Below are 21,990 nucleotides of genomic sequence, written 5' to 3' on the forward strand. Positions count from 1 at the left end.
TACTGACCCGAAACTTATGAACGGCAGCATTAGAGAAGTTTAGGTAACACTTTATTGTAAGGTGACGTAGTTACATGTTACTACATGTTCAAACTATAGTAATTACAGTAAATTATGCATAATTACAAGTAACCAAGCCTAAACCAAATCCTAACCATAAGAGTAAGTACATGTAGTTAATTAATACTCAGTACTTATTTGAGCAATTATGTAACTGTCACCTTAAAATAAAGTGTAACTAAAGTTTATTCTACACTCTTGCAATGTCAATTGAATAAAAAACCCAGACAAAAGGCAGATGATTTTAAAACCATGTTTAATTCAGGAGGAATTTGGATAGCACCCATACAATTCAGATGAGCCTCATATTCAGTAATAATGCACAATACATCTTTGAGAACATCTCATTATATTTTAGTTTATGGTCCAATTCTCACTGTTAACTATAGTTGCTTATTAGCATGCATGTTACCAGGATATTGGCTGTTTATTAGTACTTATAAAGCACATATTAATGCCTTATTCTGCATGATCATATTCTACATCCCTTAATCCTACCCAATACCAAAACTTAACAACTACCTTATTTGCGGTACTATTAAAACGCAGTAATTAGGAGTTTACCGAGGCAAAAGTCATAGTTAATAGTGAGAGCTGAACCCTAAACTAAAGTATGACCGAAATAATATTGTTCAGAATGGTCAGATAGAAATAAATTTAAAAAAAAGTTTCAAATTCATTCTCTACCTCACAATATGCTGATTTAATCAGCATTGAGTAATTCTCCACATCACATAAGCTAAATATAGCCATGCTATTTGAATGTTTCTCTTAATATAATGATTATTGTATTTTTCACATAGTCCATTTTTAATTCATTTTTAAATAAGGAACATGGACATTTGGTAAATAAACATTGTTTTTTTCCCCCCAGTGTTTTATTATAATCATGTGGAAAAAATAAAAACAAGCAACAGCTGGAATTCCAACTGTAAAGTTAAAAATGAATAATATTCAGTATACACACTGACAACAAAAACAGAAATTGAAGTGAAATCATCTGTACTCTATACAAAGCTTAGCTTCCGTCACGTTGTGGTGTTCACTATACCTTCACCCGACCGGGACAGAGTCTGTTTCCTCGCGTATCCAGTCCGTTTGAGACGTCGCTCAGAGGACAGTTTCTCGGAAGACTCCTATAAGGCTGTGTGGGCGTTCCTGTTCCAGGCGGCGGGATCCTGCCCGAGAACTCATCCTGGAATTAGTCCGAGAACGGGTGCCTGTGTGCAGCTGTGCGCAGGTGAAGGAGCTGAGATCGCCACAGCTGCGCAGGTGAAGGACGCCCGGACGTTTGCGCAGCGGAAGCGTGTTGGAGGGGATCTCCGTCTGCGCCGATCGAGCTGGTGCAACCTCTGAAACTGTGATGGCCTGGAAACATTAATGAAAATGATCTCTGAGAGGACAGGAAATCATAGGAACAAAAATGGCTGAATGGGATATTCATCTTACAAAGCCTACTGTATTATATAAGATATGCTAATTTCTAATGATCAAAACATTGCTGGAAAAACAAAATCTACTTCGTGCCTTCTGTCGTCAGATTGATAGTTTGTACTTTTTTAGCAAATAAAAGGCCTTTTAATATAACTGTAAAAACACCCCCCATCAGATTGTGCCGCTTTGCTGTGAAATCTTTACTGTTTTTTATAAATTAAACGTAAATACTTTTATATTGTTAGCAATATTTCAAGATAAACACTTACTGGACTGAAGCAACTAGATTATCCACACACAATTATTTAGAAAAATCAACGTGAGTATCAAATGATACATCAGGCCTTTGAGGAATGTTTATTTGTATATTTCTCAATCGTTGTTGTATTGCATTTCATTATATGTTTTGCCCCCATAGTTAAAAATAAATAGTTTAAAACTATATCATTTTACAAGACATATTATTGGGAGATAGAGTAAAAATTGTATTTATATGCATTATGTAAGTAGTCTGCTAATGCTGTACTGTTTTAAGGATCTCATTGATTTACATTATAAACAATCAGAATTTTGGCTATAGAAATATCAGCAACTGCACCAAATTGCATATTTTTGCTCAGTTTGGGCCTCGATGAATTAGAGGTGTTTTTCCTTACTCAAGTATGAGCTCCATATTCACCGGTATTATATGAGCCTAACAGCCTGATGTATCAAATATGATATTAAATAACAACAACAAAAATACATATACATTTGGATTTTGTCTAAAGGTTCAATAAACTGTTCCAACTATTTCATATGTCAGGCTTTACAGGGTTAAAGGGATAGTTCACCCAAAAATGAAAATTCTGTTGATGGGCCCCATTGACTTCCATGGTATTTTTTTTTCCTACTATGGAAGTCAATGGGGCTCATCAACTATTTGGTTACCCATATTCTTCAAAAAATCTTCTTTTTGTGTTCAGCGGAAGAAATAAACTTAAACTTGAGGGTGAGTAAATGATGACAATCTATGAAACTATCCCTGTAAAATGTCAAGAGCTGGATTCAAACTCAAATCACCCACTTGAGCACCAAAGCTAAATGTGTCAGAGCACGTGCTATAAGCAATACGCAATTCTATGTGTTTTTTTTGTGTGTCTTGCCTGGTCGATGAAGCTGGCACAGCGAACGGCCTCCTCCATGTGTTCCTCATCAGAGCGCAGGACGGTTTTGATGCTGTTGACCAGCTCCTGTACCTCTGGGGTCAAGCTGCATGAGGACTGTTCCAGAAAACGTGCCACCAGCAGTTTTGTGTCTCTATAGTTCTGGTAGTCCACCATGGAGTTGGGACGAGGCTTCCGTTTGCCGCGGCCCCGTCGTAGCGTAACCGTCCCATGCTCTGTTCCTGTCGCTGACGCCGGGCCTAATTCTGTCTGTGTAGCGGCTTCACAACTCATTACTATGAGAGAGAGAGAAACCAATAGCACAATGACATATTTATTACCCTTGCATGTTTTTGACAAATATTTGTAAAATTATGTAAACTCATTGGAGATGAAAACTCATTTCACTTTTTTAAAGCACACGATGCTTTCAAGCAGAGCTACACAATTTGAGGGGGGAAATCTAATTGCAACTGCACAAAAATGCTATACTTGTTTGTAGGGCTGTACAATTTGGCAAATCTTTTGATTATATATTTATACAATAAAAATTATTATTATTATCATCAATATATTATTCTTATTATGTTACTATTAGATTCATATTTACATTCATGTAACTAATTATTTAATTTAGTTAATTATTATTATTCAATACAAATATTAAACGAGAAATATTGCTATTGTAATATTTCCCTGTAAAATAATAAATTTGAGTATTTAAGGCAATACACCCCAGGTGAATAGGGTAAAAAAATAACTAATAGATATCACCACACTTCACGAGCTGATTGATTAGATTAATATTTGCAACAAAAAAAATTGTATTACAAGTTTTCTGAAATGTTATGTTTAAATATGCAAATGAGGCGTTATCTAATTAAATATGCACTAATTTGCATAAACGTCTATAACAAAAATCTGAACATTGGATGAAGTCAGGTTCAAAATACTTGTTTCATTTTTATTTATTTTTTGGATATTAGAGTCAAAGGTTTTTACAGAGGGATATCTATATTTATCAGCCCAAAAAAGATACATTTTCAAAAAAAAATTAGGAATAAAATTTTGTATAAAATCAGGAAAATTATATTATGAACAAACCGCTCCGCCCAAAATCTCAAAATTGACAGATGCATGAAAAAACACTGTTTTTGTCTGTAGTGTCTCACCTTAAGAAACATAATCATCATTTTCAAACATTAAACAATCAAGCTTTTATTTTGCCTGAAAGCGCAGGGAATCCTGACCATTCACATTTAAGCTGAGAATGTGTGTAATTTCAGTAGTAAGACAAAGCATCAAAGTCTCTTCAAGTAATTTTAACTAGCCACAGACTATTCTGTACTCATAAATTAAAACTGCTATTTCAAAAACACATTCAAAATCACTGAGGGAGCCCATGGCTCAAAAATCATAATTCTCGTATAGGATTTAGGACAAGAAACTGAACTGCTCTATTTGACCAAGATAAACAGAAATGGCCAAGACCAGTTTCAGTTTTCAGTTGTACAGGAACTGGAAAAGCATAAACACTTCATAAATCCTACATCAGATAGATGTGTGTGAGAGATTTCTTGAAGAAGAAACTTGAAGAAATGAAGAAGTCGATTTATGGCCGTGTATTTAATCGCCCTCTTCTCCCCCTCATCAGTAACACTGAGAGTCCTATATTTAAAGAAGGGCTTAAAGTAACCACTGACAGGTATAGTTCCTCTAGATTTATTATCAGACCAGTACTCTGCTTTGGATACACACACCGAGTAAAAAGAAACCTCCATCTGTAATTGGAGAGAAGCCAGTGTTCATAAACTAATTATAAAGAATTGTGTCAGTGTCTGCTCTTCGACCTTTTATGGAAAATATAATATAGGTAAAATATATTATATATACAGTAGTCAACATTTGAAGTGGATCAAAAAAGTTCATCAAAGTTGTCCTAAGACAAGAACGGGTATTGTTAAAATTCATGTATTCATTTGATCCACTTCAAATGTCTGTATATATATATATCTGACTAGACTGTCGCAATTGACCATCAGGCCATTTTGAGGATTCCTTCCCTTACCTTTGGCGGTCAGGTCTAGCAGGACGGGGTCGCTGTTGGACCTGCGGAGGCGAGGTCTGTGGGGTTTTCTGCTGTTGGAGACTGTACTGTGAGGCTGTGAGGACTGTATCGGGGGTGTGGGGCTCAATATGGCCGTCTGACAGCTCCGGTCTGAATAAAACATGCAAACAAACTACATAAAAAAAAGTAAACATCATTTGTTCTGAAGTCTTTCTTGTTTTGTTTTTCTAGTCTATATATGTCTGTTCTGTGTCAGCAACGGCTTGGTTAAATCCATAAAAAGAGGAATCTGGCCAAAACAAACCTAGTCTATAAAGTCTACCAGAGACCATTTTAAGAGTTGTGCTGTCTAAATCAAGAGATGTAACATCATGTTACTTCATAACAAATAACAATATCTAAAATATACTAATCTATCTTAATCTTTTTGAAAGAAGTCTGCATTTATTTGATTAAAAATACAGTAAAAATTATGAAATGTAATTTATTCCTGTGATGCAAAGCTGAATTTCACATGAAAGTCACATGAAAGTTCAAAAGAACAGCATTTATTTGAAATAAAAATCACTTTTGGTCAATTGAATGCATCCTTGCTGAATACAAAAATGATTTATTTTTAAAAATTCCCTTTTAAATCTGGAAATGACAAACATGTGAAGGTCATGCAGTTCAAGTTCTGCTGTCATTAAACCAAATTCATCTTAATTTTTCAATTCAATTCTGTTTCAAATTGTTATGCTGACAATATAATTGGTAATAAAAATTTCTGTGTGAAATTAGAACATTTTGAAAAGTGGCCCCCGTCTGAATAGTAACCCGTGAAGGATCATTAAAAACATGTCGTGCTATCTTTGAATGTGTTGAAGGATACAGACAGCTATAAAGAGAAAAATAAATCCGTCACCAAGGAACACTGGACATACAACTGACGCCACTAAAATACATTTCCTTTAATACACATATGACATAATTATGGACTGGTACAGTGATACTCTGTGAGCATCTTGATTAAATATAGAGTACCAGAGGCACTGGATTCATAGAAGCGGTATCAATAACACCTTCACGTAGCAGCTCCAGATTTTCAAAAGGGAATTTTCTATTTGTTGATTATAACACCATTACACCTAACTTGCAATGTTTTAAAAGGTGAACTGTCTTTTGTCCTATTTTAAAATACTTTCACCTGCCATGGTTTAATGTTCAGAGACAACTGTAAAGGCCCGTTCACACCATGAACGATAACTCTAATTATAACTATAAGTTAACGATAACTATATTAGTGCCTCAGTTTTGTTGTCTGCGCTTTAAATGCTCAGGATGTATTCTGATTGGCTGTCAATGTTTTTATCATTCATCAGCTGGAAAAATTCATTCTGAAAGTGCTTTCACTTATTGTTTCTCTGTCCCATTATCGTTATAGTTGTGGTGTGGACTCTGCTATTCTTTTACATTTAGAACGATTTTTAGAACTATGTCTTTAACATTATTGTTATAGTTATCGTCCTTGGTGTGGTCCTTAAAGGGATAGTTTACCCAAAAATGAAAATTAGCCCATGATTTACTCACCCTCAAGCCATCCTAGTTGTGTATGACATTTTTCTTTCAGACAAACACAATCAGAGATATATATAAAAAAAATGTCCTGGCTCTTCCAAGCTTTATAGAGGCAGTGAATGGCTGTTTCTGTTTTGATGTCCATAAAAGTGCATCCATCCATCATAAAAGTGCTCCACACTGCTCTGGGGGGTTAATAAAGGCCTTCTGAAGTGAAGCGATGTGTTTGTGTAAGAAAAATATTCATATTTAAAACTTTCTAAAGTAAAATAACTAGCTTCCGGCCAAACGGATTCGACTTAAGTCTAAGCGTGAGTAATGTGACGCACTGCTGATATTTACACTATGCCTTAACGCACTACGCTACTTCCGACGTCACAAGTTGCGTAAGTTGCGGTTTAGGCGTGAGTAGACTGCATATGTTCGTTTGGGCGGAAGCTAGAATTTTACTTTGTAACATGTTAAATATGAATATTTTTCTTACACAAAAGCATCACTTCAGAAGGCCTTTATTAACCCCCCAGAGCAGTGTGGAGCACTTTTATGATGGATGGATGCACTTTTATGAACATCAAAACAGAAACAGCCATTCACTGGCTCTATAAAGCTTGAAAGAGCCAGGACATTTTTTAATATAACACCGCATTGTATTCGTCTGAAAGTAGAATGTCATATAGACCTAGGATGACTTGAGGGTGAGTAAATCATAGGCTAATTTTCATTTTTAGGTGAACTAGTCAGTAATGTCAATGTTTATCTATACTGCTCCTCTCAACAGGTCTATATGCAAAAATACAACTAGTTCATACCATCACTGGGCGTCTCCGTCTCTGCATTCTCTGTGAGGACCTCGGTCAGATCGGTCATTTGCACCTCAGTATTCTGGGCCTGATATAAATACAGAAGGTCAGTGAGCGGACAAGGACTGTATTTGATTGAGCTGTTGCCAATGTAAGCCTGCCGGACCAGGACACGGTACCATGTTTGCTGAAATGAGGTCAGTAAGGTGAAATGCTATCATGAATAAATGCTGTAAATGCTAACTACCTTTTGACTTTCATCACAGAGATGATTATGCGATAGCAGATGGCATATGATCACTATATGAATCAGTACCTGAGCTGCTGGCTGCGGTGCAACAGCTTCATATGGTGGAGGAGGGTCTAGAGGACAGAACACCTCCACTCCTTTTATTCTGGCACCGTATATATGAGGAAGGGGAATCATACCATCACCAAACATCCTGTCAAAACACACACATTTACACTGTAAACAAGCCATGAGAAAATATAACGACAGTAAACACTGAAGATATATACCCATTAGTGTTTGATCAGGACATCCAATGAAACAGGAGTATATCATGCTTTCCCACACACAAACTTGAATCCTGTTTTAGGTTGCCAAAATATTTTGGTTGCCTGCCAAACACTGAGCCACCCACTCACAAATCTGATTGGTTAAGAATTCAAGATCAAAGTGCACGTCTGTGCGAGTGTGTGTGTATGTGTGTGTGTGTGTGTGTGACACTAATACTTCAGCAGGATCATGGAATGCTTGAAAGATTTTATAATACTGTATACTGTAAAAAGTGAAATTATGCAGATGTTACCTTAATAGATATTTCACCTGATTAGTTTACATATACCCACATTACCATTTAAAATGAAAAGTTTATTGAATGGAATTAATATTCCGCAAGGACACGTTAAATTGATCAAAAGAGACAGTAAAAATATTTATAATAATGTTACAAAACTGTATTTTAAATAAATGCTGTTCTTTTGAACTTTCTATTCATCAAAGAATCCTGAAAAAGTGCTTTCCACAAAATATTATAAGCAGCACAACTGTTTTCAACATTGATAATAATAAAAATGTTTCGTGAGCATATTAGAACGATTTCTGAAGGATCATGTGACATTGAACACTGGAGTAATGATGATGAAAATATTGATTTGCTTTGATATCACAGGAATAAATTAACTTTTTATTCACAAATTCACAAAATTACAGTTTTAACTGTATTTTTGATCAAAATGCAAAATTGTTTTTTTAACAAACTTTTGAATAGTAGTGTATTTGTCACCTAAGTTTGATTTATTGAGGATACGAGACTTCTTTCAAGGACATTATAAATCTTACCAAACTTTTGAACGATAGTGTATGTTGTACATTATTCATATTACTTATATATAATTATATATTATGTGTTTTATATTTAATTATGATTATTCCAAATGTTATCGTTTTATTTTGTTTCATATTAAATAAAAGTAGTATAATTCATCAAATAAAAAGTATAGATTAATTTATGTGTCATTAAAAAATAAACCCAATACAGTCGGGTTGATTCAGTAATAATAATTCAATTAAATCATATTTTACCTCCGAGCCAGACGAGGGGTGTAAGAGTAGAAGGTGGAGAAGTATGAAGGAGGAGGTGCAGGGGCTACAAATTCGTCTGGGTCAGGAAGATGAGTCTGCTCATCCACTTCCTCTGGGACAGGCCTGGCCTCTTCCTGCCAAAGACCATCATAATCACATGACCAGGGCTTAGAAATATCTGACACAACATGTCTAAACAGTAATAATCTATGCCACACACTGACCAATAATTAAATTATTGGAATATATATATTTGTATATAGTTTTTTCTTCTTCATATTTTCTGTAATATGATTTATCTCACCATGCAGGGCCGTCTGGTTGAGAAGATCTGGAGATATCTGAGTGCAGCAGCAACCAGACACACAGCTGTGGCCAAAGCATTCAGCGCACACAATGCAAAGAGCACTTTCTGGAAGAGAGAAAACTCAATGACATCCGAATCTACTGTACATGGCTCTCTGGAATACTTCATTTTCATTGATCTGTCGTGGCATTCTGAAGTCAAATATTTTTCCTAACCTGACCTAATTATACCAAACTGCTTATTTCCCATTTCCAAAGTTAATTATTTCCTATATGCCTGTTTGACGTCTCTTATATTTGTTTTCTACATACACACACCAGACACTTTTTAGGTACACCTGTTCAACTTCATGTTAACACGTATCTAATCTAATCAGCCAATCACATGGCAGCAACTCAATGCATTTAGGTAAAGATGATCTGCAGAAGTTCAAACTGAGCATCAGAATGGGGAAGAAAGGTGATTTAAGAGACTTTGAGCGTGCCAGGGTTGTTGGTGCCAGACGGGCTGGTCTGAGTATTTCACAAACTGCTGATCTACTGGAGTTCCCTATCAAGGCTACGGAACTTCGACATTACGGATGTCGTATATGGGAACTCCTCTCATCCTTCACTTCCGCTGAAATCATATAGGCTAACGCCAGCAGAGCTGGCCAATTGACGCAAAATATGCAAATACTGAACCTTGTTGCAGTATAAAGCAAGTGCAGCGTCAATTCCATTCAGAATCTCTCTCTTCACGCTCAAATCGTGTGCTAGAAAGCTGATACTACTCTAACAAACTCTTGGATTATTCGCCGTCGTCGAAGGTGCGCCAGAGATACTACACTGTCTCCTGCATCCGATGGCGACTGTTTGCAACCTGTGCAGGGGTGCCCCCGGATATGCACCTGTTTTGTGTTACGTGCATGGGGCTGGCCCACGCTGAGTCAGCCCTCAGAGATGAAGGGTCCTGCGACCACTGCGCGGACATGTCCCTGCGAGCTCTCAAGGCCAGGCGGGACGAAGCTCGCGCAGCAGCGGGGATTGGGCCTACCGCCGCCTCCGAGCCGCTGGTAGCCCCCCCCCAACCGTGGAGATGAGGTTCGATCTCCGGTGAGCTTCCCCGACCCCACCTTTCACCCCCCCGCGAGGTCGCTGACTTCAGGTCCTTCGGGGCGAGTGAGGAAGATGACTCCATGTCTCTGTCTGCCTCCGAGAACGACTGGGGTGCGGAGCAGGCCGCACCGCTGGCGGCCGCGGAGCAAGAGACCCCGGCGGACCTGCAGGACGAGCTCTTTCGCATCCTCTCTAAGGCCGTCGAGGAATTGGACCTCTCGTGGAAGGCTCCCGATGAGCCGTCAAAGAGCAAACTCGACACGTGGTTCCTCCAATCGAGCCGCCGTCAGGCCGCTTCGAGAAGAGGAACCCCATTTTTTCCTGATGTTCCACGTGGTAAAGTCGTGGGCGGCCCCGCAATCGGCGCGCACCCTCACTTCCACCCAGGCCATGTTTGCCCCCTTGGACGAGGCGGGGGACCACGGCTACCTCCGCATCCCCCCCGTCGAGGAGACCGTCTCCGCGCATCTCTGCCCGTCGGCTCCCGCTCTTGGCTCGGACCGCAGCCTGCCGTCCCGAGCTTGCAGATTCACGGCCCACCAAGCTAACAAAGCCTACGGTGCGGCGGGGGAGGCGGTATCTGCGCTACACGCCATGGCTGTGCTACAAGTGCTGCAGGCTAAGCAGCTGAACTCCATGGATGGCGCCGCCTCTATCGACGCTGACGCCATTCGGGATCTTCGTTCGGCCACGGACCTCGCGCTCCTGGCCACGAAGCGTTCGGCCCAGGCGATTGGCCGTTCGATGGGGTTCTTGGTGGTCCTCCACAGACACCTGTGGCTCACCCTGTCGAACGTGCAGGAGGCTGACAGGAAAACGCTGTTGAACGCACCTATCTCCCCTGCAGGCCTGTTCGGAGACGCCGTCGAGAAGGTCACCGAGCGTTTTTCTGAGACCCAGAAAAAGGCGAAGGCAATGAGCCATGTTATTCCGCGGAGGGCGCCCCCGCCGCCGCCGCCGCCTCGCTCTCGTTCGTCTTCCGCCTCGGGCCGTCAACCTCAGGCTGCGGCCAGACAGCAGTCAGCGCCCCGCCCGGGACCGGATGCCCGCAGAGGCCGAAGCGGCCAGTGGCAGGGAGCGGGTAGCAAGAGGACGGCTCGGAGGAGCCCGCGCAGAAAACCCGCCGCGTCCCCTGCGAGGCCCAAGCAATCCTCCTGACCGCTCGGGCAAGAGGAGAAGAGAGCGCCAGGTTGGCCCCGCGCCCAAGCGACGCGCTCAAGAGCACTTAGTCCCTCAACGTTCTGCGAGCGACACGTGCAGTTATGTTGTGAATGTTGTAAATGTTGTTTCTTGTGCAATAAAACAAACTACCACTTCACAAACAGAGCTCTTTTCCCCTCTTGCACCACACACTGTGTTACCCGCCCTGCCCTCGAGCAGTGCCCTCGAGCAGCGCAGAGCAACTCATTAAACATAAATGTTCCCAGCCCTTATATAGCGGCGATGACCGCAGCGGCGATGACCGCAGGTTTAGATCGGCCCATCGTTTTCCGGCAGCTATTCCGGGCATTTCACCATGGGTGTTAAATATAGTTCGGCACGGGTACACACTTCAGTTCAAATGCAGACCACCCCGCTTCCGCGGCGTAATCCAGTCATTAACTCTGCCCCAAAACGCTCATGTGCTGAGGCAGGAAGTGTGCAGTTTGCTCGAGAAGAAAGCGATAGAACCGGTTCCCCCGAGCGAGCGGGAGAGCGGGTTCTACAGCCGCTACTTCGTTGTGCCGAAGAAGGGAGGGGGTCTCCGCCCCATACTGGATCTGAGACCCGTCAACAGAGCGCTTCACAAGCACGCATTCAGGATGACTACTCTGAAACAGATCCTGGCGCAAATTCGCCCCGGGGATTGGTTCGCTTCAGTAGATTTGAAGGACGCTTACTTTCATATCCAGATAGTAAAGCATCACAGGAGATTCCTGAGGTTTGCGTTCGAAAATTCGGTGTACTAATACACGGTGCTTCCGTTTGGACTAGCCCTGGCTCCCCGAACATTTTCAAAATGTGTAGACGCGGCACTTTCACCCCTCAGGCCGAGCGGGATGCGCGTCTTGAACTATCTGGACGACTGACTGGTTCTCGCGCAGTCGAGAGAGACACTGGTCAGCCATGTGGAAGCCCTCCTTCGACACTTGGAGATGCTCGGTTTGAGGGTGAACGTTCAGAAAAGTGTGCTCACACCGAGTCAGACTACCACATTCCTGGGAGTATGTTTGGATTCGGTGAGAATGAGAGCGCGCCTCACCCCCGAGCGAGCGGAGGCTCTGAGCTCTTCTCTCGGTCGCTTCAGGCCTGGCAGGCTCGTCCCACTGAAAGAGTTTCAGAGGCTACTGGGACGGATGGCAGCGGCTTCTTCAGTGTGTCATCTGGGGTTACTGCATATGAGACCGCTTCAGCACTGGCTGAAAGCGCGCGTCCCCCCGAGTGCGTGGTATTCCGGCCACAAGCGCATTATGGTCACTCACGGATGCGCCCGCGCCCTGGCCCCGTGGAAGAACCCGGATCTTTTCAGCTCAGGTGTTCCTATCGGCATAGTGGCACGGCGCGTGGAGGTCCTGACGGACGCTTCGTCCACCGGATGGGGAGCGGTCTGCTTGGGCAAGCCCGCCTCGGGTCGGTGGTCAGAGAAGCAAATGGAGTGGCACATAAATCGCTTAGAGCTGTAAGCGGTCTCTCTAGCTCTCAAAGCTTTCCGGTCTCGGCTGGAGCAGCGGCATGTGTTGATTCGGACCGACAACACTTCTGTGGTCTCGTACATAAATCGTCAAGGCGGTGTACATTCCAGAGCCCTATTCAAGCAGGCGGAATCCCTTCTGCTGTGGGCAGACCGGTTTTTCCTCTCGGTGAGAGCGGCACACATCCCCGGTGTTCTAAATCGCGGGGCGGATATGCTCTCGAGGAGCGGGATTCCTCAAGGGGAATGGAGGCTTCACCCCGGGACGGTTCAGCTGATATGGAATCGTTTCGGCAGAGCGGAGGTCGACCTCTTTGCAACGAGCGAGAACACGCATTGTCAGATGTTCTTCTCGCTGTCCCGTTCCCCCCGGGAGATGGACGCGCTAACGGCGCGATGGCCGAAAGTCTGTCTCTATGCCTTTCCACCGGTGAAAATTTTGCCCATGGTATTGTGCAAAATCAGGGAGGAGAAGGCGGCGGTGACTGGTAGCCCCGTACTGGCCAAATCAGCCTTGGTTCGCGGATTTGATAGAGTTACTGGAAGGGCAGCCTTGGGAGATTCCGCTCAGGAAGGACTTGCTGTCTCAGGCGAACGGATCGATCTGGCATCCCAGCCCCGGGCTGTGGAGCTTACATGTGTGGCCGCTGCAGGGTCGCTAAGCGGGCTGGATGCGCTGCATTCGCGAGCTTTGAATACCATCGCGGAAGCGCGAGCCCCGTCCACTAGGCGCCTGTATGGGGTGTTTTCTCAAAATGGTGTCAGGATGTCGATATAGACCCAGCGAGCTGCTCTGTGTCGGATATTCTACGCTTCCTTCAGTACAGGATGGATGAAGGGAGCCTACCATCTACTCTGAAGGTATATGTGGCCGCTATTGCCGCATTTCACACCCCTGTTGACGGTCAGTCTATCGGTAGACATGCGTCGGTGACACGGTTCCTCAGGGGAGCTAGGAGATTATGCCCTGCACGGCCGCCTTCGGTGCCGCCGTGGGATTTGGCTTTGGTCTTGGAGGCTTTGTCACGACCGCCTTTTGAACCCTTGGCTTCGATCGCCATGAAGGAGCTTTCGGTTAAAACGGCGCTGCTTCTCGCTCTCGCTTCGGCGAAGTGGGTTGGGGATTTACAGGCTTTCTCTGTAAGTGAAGATTGTATTCGCTTTGGACCGGGAAACTGTAATGTGACGCTCAGACCGAGGCCGGGTTACGTCCCTAAGTCGCTCAATACCCCGTTCAGAGCGCAGATTGTTTCTCTGCCTGCCCTGTCCGCTGAGGCATCAACCTCTCAGGGTTCGGATGCTCAGAGTGCTATTTGCCCAGTCAGAGCGCTCCGGGAATACATTTCTCGCTCGGCCGCTTTTCGTCAATCGGACCAGCTATTTGTGTGCTTTGGTGGGTGCAATAAGGGACGGGTGGTCTCTAAACAGAGGCTTGCTCACTGGATTGTGGACGCTATTGTTTTGGCTTATGAATGCCTGGGGCAGGAATGCCCCCTTAACGTCAAGGCCCATTCGACTAGGGCGATCGCCCACACGTGGCAGTGTGTTGTGAGCTTGTGATTGGTTCCTTTGGACCTATCGGAGGTTAGAGGTTCGCCATTTGTCAATCTCGGCCTATCAGATGCTCGCATGCTAGGGGGGCGGTCTTGGTATTGGGTTCTGTTGTCAGTGGTTTGTTATGCTGCCACGGCGGGATTCTATACAGTTCCCATATACGACATCCGTAATGTCGAAGTTCCGTAGCCTTGATAGGGAACGTCTCCGGTTACTTTCGTAACCTCGGTTCCCTGAAAGGCAAGGAACGAGACATTACGCTCGCCGCCGTGTTCGCTTGATTTAAGCGTTTTTTGTTCGATTCTGAATGGAATTGACGCTGCACTTGCTTTATACTGCAACAAGGTTCAGTATTTGCATATTTTGCGTCAATTGGCCAGCTCTGCTGGCGTTAGCCTATAAGATTTCAGCGGAAGTGAAGGATGAGAGGAGTTCCCATATACGACATCCGTAATGTCTCGTTCCTTGCCTTTCAGGGAACCGAGGTTACGAAAGTAACCAGAGACGTTTTCAACTTCTAATGCAGTGATCTCAAACTCAATTCCTGGAGGGCCACAGCTCTGCACAGTTTAGCTCCAACCAGCTCCAACTCACACCTGCAAGGAAGTTTCTAGTAATCCTGAAGACCTTGATTAGCTGGATCAGGTGTGTTTGATTAGGGTTGGAGCAAAATTGTGCAGAGCTGTGGCCCTTCAGGAATTGAGTTTGAGATCACTGTTCTAATGGCTACTTCCAGCAGGATAACACACCATGTCACGAAGCTCAAAGCTTTCTTAAACAAGACAATGAGCTCACTATACTGAAACTGACTCCTCAGTCACCAGATCTCAATCCAATAGAGCAACTTTAGGATGTGTTGGAATGGGAGATTCGCATCATGGATGTGCAGCCAACAAATCTGCAGCATCTACGTGAGGCTATCATGTCAATATGGGCCAAAATCTCTGAGGAATGTTTCCAGCACCTTGTTAAATGTATGCCACGCATGCAATAGAAAGATATTGCATGCGTGATATTGCATCCGTTCGTCCGTCAGTCCGTCCGTCAGCTCAAACAGTAGAGCGTTGGTGCTTGCAATGCCAAGGTCATGGGTTTGATTCAAAACCCAGGGAAAGCAAAAACTGATAATAATAATAAAAAATAATAATCTGTACCTTGAAATGCAATGTAAGTCACTTTGGATAAAAGTGCCTGCCAAATGCACAAAATGTAAATATATCAATCTATCTATAAGTATGTCTGTCATTTGTCTATCTGTCTGTCTATTGTGATAGAAATATTTTATGTAATGTGTATTTTCAACATTAAATGTACAGAGAAATGCTGACTAAGGATGTTCAGGTCAAAGGCCATATATACTTAGCCAAAAAGTGCTTAACACAGTAGAACTAACAGTCATATGATTAGCTTAGATCATTACAAACCAATCACCAGAACAAATCACAGTGAAGAAGACTTGAGTGACATTGATTTTACTCAACTGTATGATTTAAATGTACATGTATCTTTCTATTCAGGAGACTCACTTGGTTGCTGTGGCCAGTGATCTCCCGGCCATGAATAAAACTTTTCTACAAAGATCAACCTGAGAGTCGTGTCAGATATTTGCTGAGCAGCTGAGGAATAGAAGTACTAAAGATTCTACAGTCAAAAGACCACCGCAGAGACAGTGATAGTGTTGGAAGACTATTGAGCCACCCTTGGGGTGAGGCTGTAATACTCTCTATCTATCTATCCGTCTAATCATCTGTATGTCTGTCTGTCTGTCTGTCTGTCTGTCTATCTATATATCTATCTATCTATCTATTAACCATGCAGTAGTGTAATAATATTTTAATACTTAAAAAAAATTTACAAAGATGAACACACACCTTGAGCAGGATTCTCATTGTGCCACATGCATGACCTGCGTAGATCTTAATCAGCTTGTCCTCTTTGCACTGATTGCTCGGTGTTTCTGCACAACAGTAACAGAGATCGCCCTGCTGACTCTGAAACACAGAAACACATTTATTATGTTTGTTTCTCATTGGTGTCTGATGACATAATATAGTAATACTTAAAGAACTGCTTGGATTCAAAGCAGGAGACTGAGGATGAAGTTTCCAGGCACTTGTCTTCTACATTTGACAGTCTTTTGATCTGCATGCGATAACAGCTCAAAGATATGAGCTCACGAATATGGAAGGGATATTTTCATGACAAGTGGAAATGATAAAAGAACAGCCTTCCTATCCTGGAAATGACAGCAGCCCAAAACCTAATTCAAATCCAAGGAAAGCTGGAACCTGCTTTGACTCTCAATTTCAGGGCTCTCTTTGACTTGGACAAACTTCAGTCCTATACGCATGGTATAGATGACAGATGTATGGTCTGAATCAGATCTGTACAGATGTGCTTTTTTCCCATAATGTGTTCTGGGTGTTTGCAATGAGGTTGCCTAGGTGGTTGCTATGTAGTTGTTTACAAATATGTAATTGGTCTAAGTAAAAAAAAAAAAAAGCCTAACCACAAATCTCTCTGATATTCTAGTCAGAATACTAATTTTCTGCACAATTTGAGTTATCTTTCATGTCTGTAATACAAATGTTGCAGGCTTAGTACAACTAACTCCTCTTTGCTGTAACACTACAACGAACGGTTACACTTTATTTTAAGGTGTCGTTGTTACAGTGTAATTAGACATTTAAGTACTGAGTGAAGTAACTACATGCACTTACTATAGGGTTAGAATTAGGATTAGGGTTTGGTTCAGGGTTAGTTGCATGTAATTATGCATAATTTATAGTTATTACTATAGTAAACATGTAACATATGTAACAATGCCACTGTAAAATAAAGTGTTACCCAACGAATGTCATTTATTAGTTTATGTAGGATAGTTTGTGTAGCTCTGTGTTGCCCTAATAATGTATCTTAAGTGTTACCCCACTTCAATTTGTGATTCCATTTATATTTTGCATCTAGGTTCTTGAATACAATCATCAATACATGAGTCATTTGACATTGTAATGTTATTATCTCAAACACAGCACATTTCCAAGTGCACAGATTCCTCACCAGCTGGCAGTTAATGGTACTGGAGACCAGCTGAGCCCCCTGACAGCAGAGGATGAACCCAGCCAGGTTTAGCAGGATACAGACCACTGACAGCAATACAAACAGATTTACCTGTGTGAGAGACAGAAAAAGATTAATACCAGTCAGTCATTTTATTTGACAATTATAATATCACAAATCTGGATTTAGTAAATGATACTTGCACTACACTGTAAAAAATGTAACCGTGATTTTTACGGTAAAAAAACAGCAGCTGTGGTTGCCAGAACTTTACCGTCAAAAATACGGTCGCAACCCGTTATTGGTTTTACAGACTTAACTTAAAATTTACAGTAATAAACCGTATTTTATTATCTGATATAATGTGAATTTACCGTCCTATTGAAGTATTAATATCTGTTTTGTACCATAATACACTGATAACCACCAATCACAGCAGTGATGAGAGTCACATGATCAATCAAAGCTCATCACAAGCAGCTCTTCCACAAGAAAGTTAATTCTATAGAAGCTGCACAGTGTCATTCACACAAACATTAAACACCATCACGGTAACACACATGAAATTTTAAAAATGTAATAAACATTAATTTAACAACATTAAATGTAACATAAAACCCTAATGTACATAACTGATAAGAAAAAAGTGAAGAAAACTATGAAGAAACATAGTTATTTCAACAAAAATACATCAAATGTGAAGTGTCACACAGGGAATTGTGGGAATGTCAATTTACGGTTTTTCACTGTAAATTATACAATGAGTTGTTCTTTTTCACTTTCAAAAACTGTAAATTTAACGGTATTTTACAGTAAAATTACATCAAATGTACCATTAGATCTATCACAGTTATTTACCGTATATAGTACAGAAACTTTCTGTTAACCAATTAACAGTATTTCAATATAGCATTTTTACAGTCTTTTACCGTTAAAATACGATCATTTTTTACAGTGTAGTGTTCACAAGTTTGGGGTCAGTGAGATTTTTTTTAAATGTTTTTGAAAGAAGTCTCATGCTCACCATGGCTGCATTTAATTGATCGAAACATTTGTGAAATATTATTATAATTTAAAATAACTTTTTACTATTTTAATATATTGTATTTTAAAATATAATTTATTCCTGTGATGGCAAATATGCTTTTCACCATCATTACTCCAGTCTTTACATGATCCTTCAGAAATCATTCTAATATGCTGATCTGCTGCTCCACCAAACATTTCTTATTATATGAATAGAACGTTCAAAAGAACAGCATTTAATGCATGCAAGAATCTTACTGACCCTAAACTTTTGAATAGTAGTGTGTACGAATGGCAACAAGAAGAAGCTGATGGTCGGCTTGAGACTTAATTAACTGAATGTCTTAACTGAATGTCTGGAGTGTACAGATCCTCTTTAAGGAGTCATTTAAGGGCCTAACAACTGCCTTTAACATAAGGACATGGGCATACAGAAGATTAACCATGAAAACATATGTTCTGATCAATACAGGATTCATTCTGTGTAGTAAACATAACCACTTTCAAGTTAAAATGGGATCTGCTTATTCAAAAGGGAACACAAAAACTGCCGCCTTAAATACCATCAGTCTTAGATTGGCAAAACACACATACCAATAGTAGCATTGGCCGTTTCCATGTGGTTAGTCCTATAATCCCAGAGAGGATGACCTGCAGAAAACAAACAGCACTTTCAGTGAAGAGGCAAACACTCACAGACAGGTTAACTGATAATGAACCCATTATCACATGATGTACACTCTCAAAAGGGCCTTCAGCACTTTCAATGACTCATCTCAATCAGTGTGGTGTTAGCCGGCAGCCTCACTCAAATACTATTGTCCGTTCTCGGCTCTCTTGCGTTTCCTCTAACCCTGCCACTTCCTGTCGATTACACTGAATGATGTGGGACTGCCATTTCAGCTGAGCGGATCCTGTGTTTAGCTCATTTCTTTTCATACATATTAAAAAAGTATTTTACCCCATTGTTAAGTGTAAAATGTTTTGTCAGGTAACTTATAAAAAATGTATTTATTAATTAATTAATTAATCAATATGAATAAATATATTATTTAATAAGATAATCAACTTGACAGTGATTTCAGCATTGTTATAATATCTTTATTTACATCGTTGGAGTTTTTAGAGTTAACGTTTCTTGATTTTCTTCATCAATAATGAATTTCAAATTCAAACGTATAAATAAGCAAACATTAGATCTTGTTATTTAACTGTTGTTTACATGCCAAAATTAGGTGGGTTTTTTTTGTTATTGTTTTTTTAAGTGTGTGGTATGCATAATATGGCAGCTTTACTTAAAAACAGTATCTCACTATAGAGTGTTAAGCAGTAAAAGAGATTCACACTCAACCATGACTTCACTGACGAGTTCACTGAGCTCCTGCCAATGACCACAAATGTAAACCATACTTAAATATGGTAAATAATATTGTAATTTGCACTTTTGAGGGAAAAACTTGGCACTAGTTTCTAAAGATTTGAAAACTTAAGAAGAAATTCCAGTTAAATTATTATTTATTATTTAATATAATATATTACTAATTTATTTAATTTGATTGGATTTAAATTTTTATTTGTGTAACTGAATCAGCCTAACAACATAGGGTTTACACCAATAAAAGAAATGGACAGATCAGGTAGAGATATTTCCTTGAGGCAACAACTGCACATTAGTGGCCAACTCATTAAGTCTAACTAATAACTAATTTACAACATTAACAGATCTTTAATCATAGTGAATTATTGGTAAACTACAGTGTCTGATGTGGTCATATAGCAAATAGGCTGAACTAAAAGTGTAGCACCACGTTTCTGTATCAGACTACATTGGAAACACATTAGACCGCAATAAAACTTCCTTATACCTGTTCGTTTGTAATGTATGAATCAATTAAAAGCTGTAGACAAACACAGTGACATATTACCAGGCAAACATTTTAATATCTGTACTGTAGCATGCTTATGTGGTGTAAAATAAAAACATTAGCACCTCTGATTATGGCCAGTAATCTAATACTCACAGAAGAGCCGGCCCAAAACGGACAGGAGTTTCTAATAGGGGGCGAGTTGCTAAGGGACAGAGCCCCGAAAGAGAGCGCCACCATGGAGCAGCCGAGAACCAGCTGCAGCAAGCCGAGGGACAGCAGAGGGCGAGCGGGCAGCAGCGCCGGGGTGATCCGCGTCTGCGATCCAGACATACGGGCCGGAAGAGCGGACACACAGCGGCTGCGACTTCTGTAAGAGGCGTTAGCGAACTGATGGGCCAGAGCAGCCCCTGATAAACGACAACAAGATCCAGGCAGAACTACGGGCAGAGACATTGGAGACGCACGAGCAGCCAAACAACAATACACATTAAACCAGCGTAGTGGCGCTCACTCATTTTACTCTGTATCTCTCAAGGCGACGATTGTTTCTTTAAACTGCCCGTTCCGCGTTACTTCCATGGTCCTGTCGAGGTAGCTGAGTATTGGTTTTAAAATAACTAGGCTCTGTGACCTGCTGCTCGGATTTGGTTTCACATTTTTTGGGCAGTGCGAGCGGATAGGCGGGGGAGGGTTCGTGGGAAGAGACGACACACACACACACACGTCTGGTTCACTATCTTTGTGGGGACTTTTTATACTGTACAAACTGTATATTCTATCCCCTTACACTAAACCTACCCATCACAGAAAACTTTCTGCATTTTTACATTTTCACAAAAACTCCATTTAGTATCATTTATAAACTTTCCTCATGGGGGCCTCAATTTAGGTCCCCACGGTGACACGAGTCCCCATGAGTCTGTGTGCATTCAGTCCCCACCACCAGGATGGAAACACACACACACACACACACACACTGTTCGGCGAGTGAGAAGAAAGACCGTATCAAGAGGGTGAAATTATAATGTCATCTTTTGTGGTGAACATGAAGCATCATATTGTCTGTAATGGAAAATGTACCACATTTTTTGCTCTCTTTTTAATTTATTGAGAGTGAAATCCAAATCTTTATTACGAAATAAACAATTGAACACCAACACACTGGCACATTTTTTATTTGGAAAAAAAACGACATAATTAGCAATGCAAATACAATATATAACCTATAAAACAAACTGCAAAATGAGAAATCTTTGGTTGTAGATAACAATTGTGTCAAACACATATTCATGGGAAAATAAAGAAATTACATTTAGAATCCTTTTTTTTTTTTTTTTTTTTTTTACAGAGAAATAAAAATTATTTATTTATATCACTATCCAAAATCACATTTCTATTGCACATTTAAAATCAACTATTAAAACCAATACATTTGAGATATTAAACTATGTCATATTTGGTAGCCTATATATTTTTGACATAACATTATACATAATATTTGCCTTAAAGATAATATTAGGCTATTTACCTAAGTGGATTTCTTTTTATATTTAAAAAGAAATATGTTAACAACATTTGCATTTTTTTAATTATCCTACATGTGATGTTTATTAGGCTATTGATATTCTACTACTTTTTATACAGTCCATTAACAGGTTTCTTATTCTGACATGTTTCCATAGTGTTCAGTTTTCTGATGCTGAACACTGGGGTGTTTCGTGTATGATCAGCGACATGTTGCAGTCATGCCTGTGT

The 21,990-nt window shown here is 40.9% G+C and overlaps 1 protein-coding gene across 1 annotated transcript; it reads right to left on the minus strand.

Annotated features, from left to right (window-relative positions):
* Positions 1 to 297: 297 nt before the first annotated feature.
* On the minus strand, positions 298 to 20,903 carry fam189a2 (family with sequence similarity 189 member A2). Its single transcript, XM_084113574.1, has 11 exons — positions 20,389 to 20,903; positions 18,962 to 19,018; positions 17,342 to 17,452; positions 16,153 to 16,272; positions 8,957 to 9,064; positions 8,653 to 8,786; positions 7,381 to 7,507; positions 7,074 to 7,152; positions 4,708 to 4,857; positions 2,640 to 2,935; positions 298 to 1,428 (listed from the first exon to the last, which is right to left on the minus strand). The coding sequence occupies exons 1-11, from the start codon at positions 20,686 to 20,688 to the stop codon at positions 1,171 to 1,173; spliced, it is 1,740 nt and encodes a 579-aa protein (XP_083969700.1). The 5' UTR covers positions 20,689 to 20,903; the 3' UTR covers positions 298 to 1,170.
* Between the last annotated feature and the right edge of the window lie 1,087 nt (positions 20,904 to 21,990).

The sequence above is a fragment of the Abramis brama genome (genome assembly GCF_963993115.1).
Source record: "Abramis brama genome assembly, chromosome: 5".
NCBI lineage: Eukaryota > Metazoa > Chordata > Actinopteri > Cypriniformes > Leuciscidae > Abramis > Abramis brama.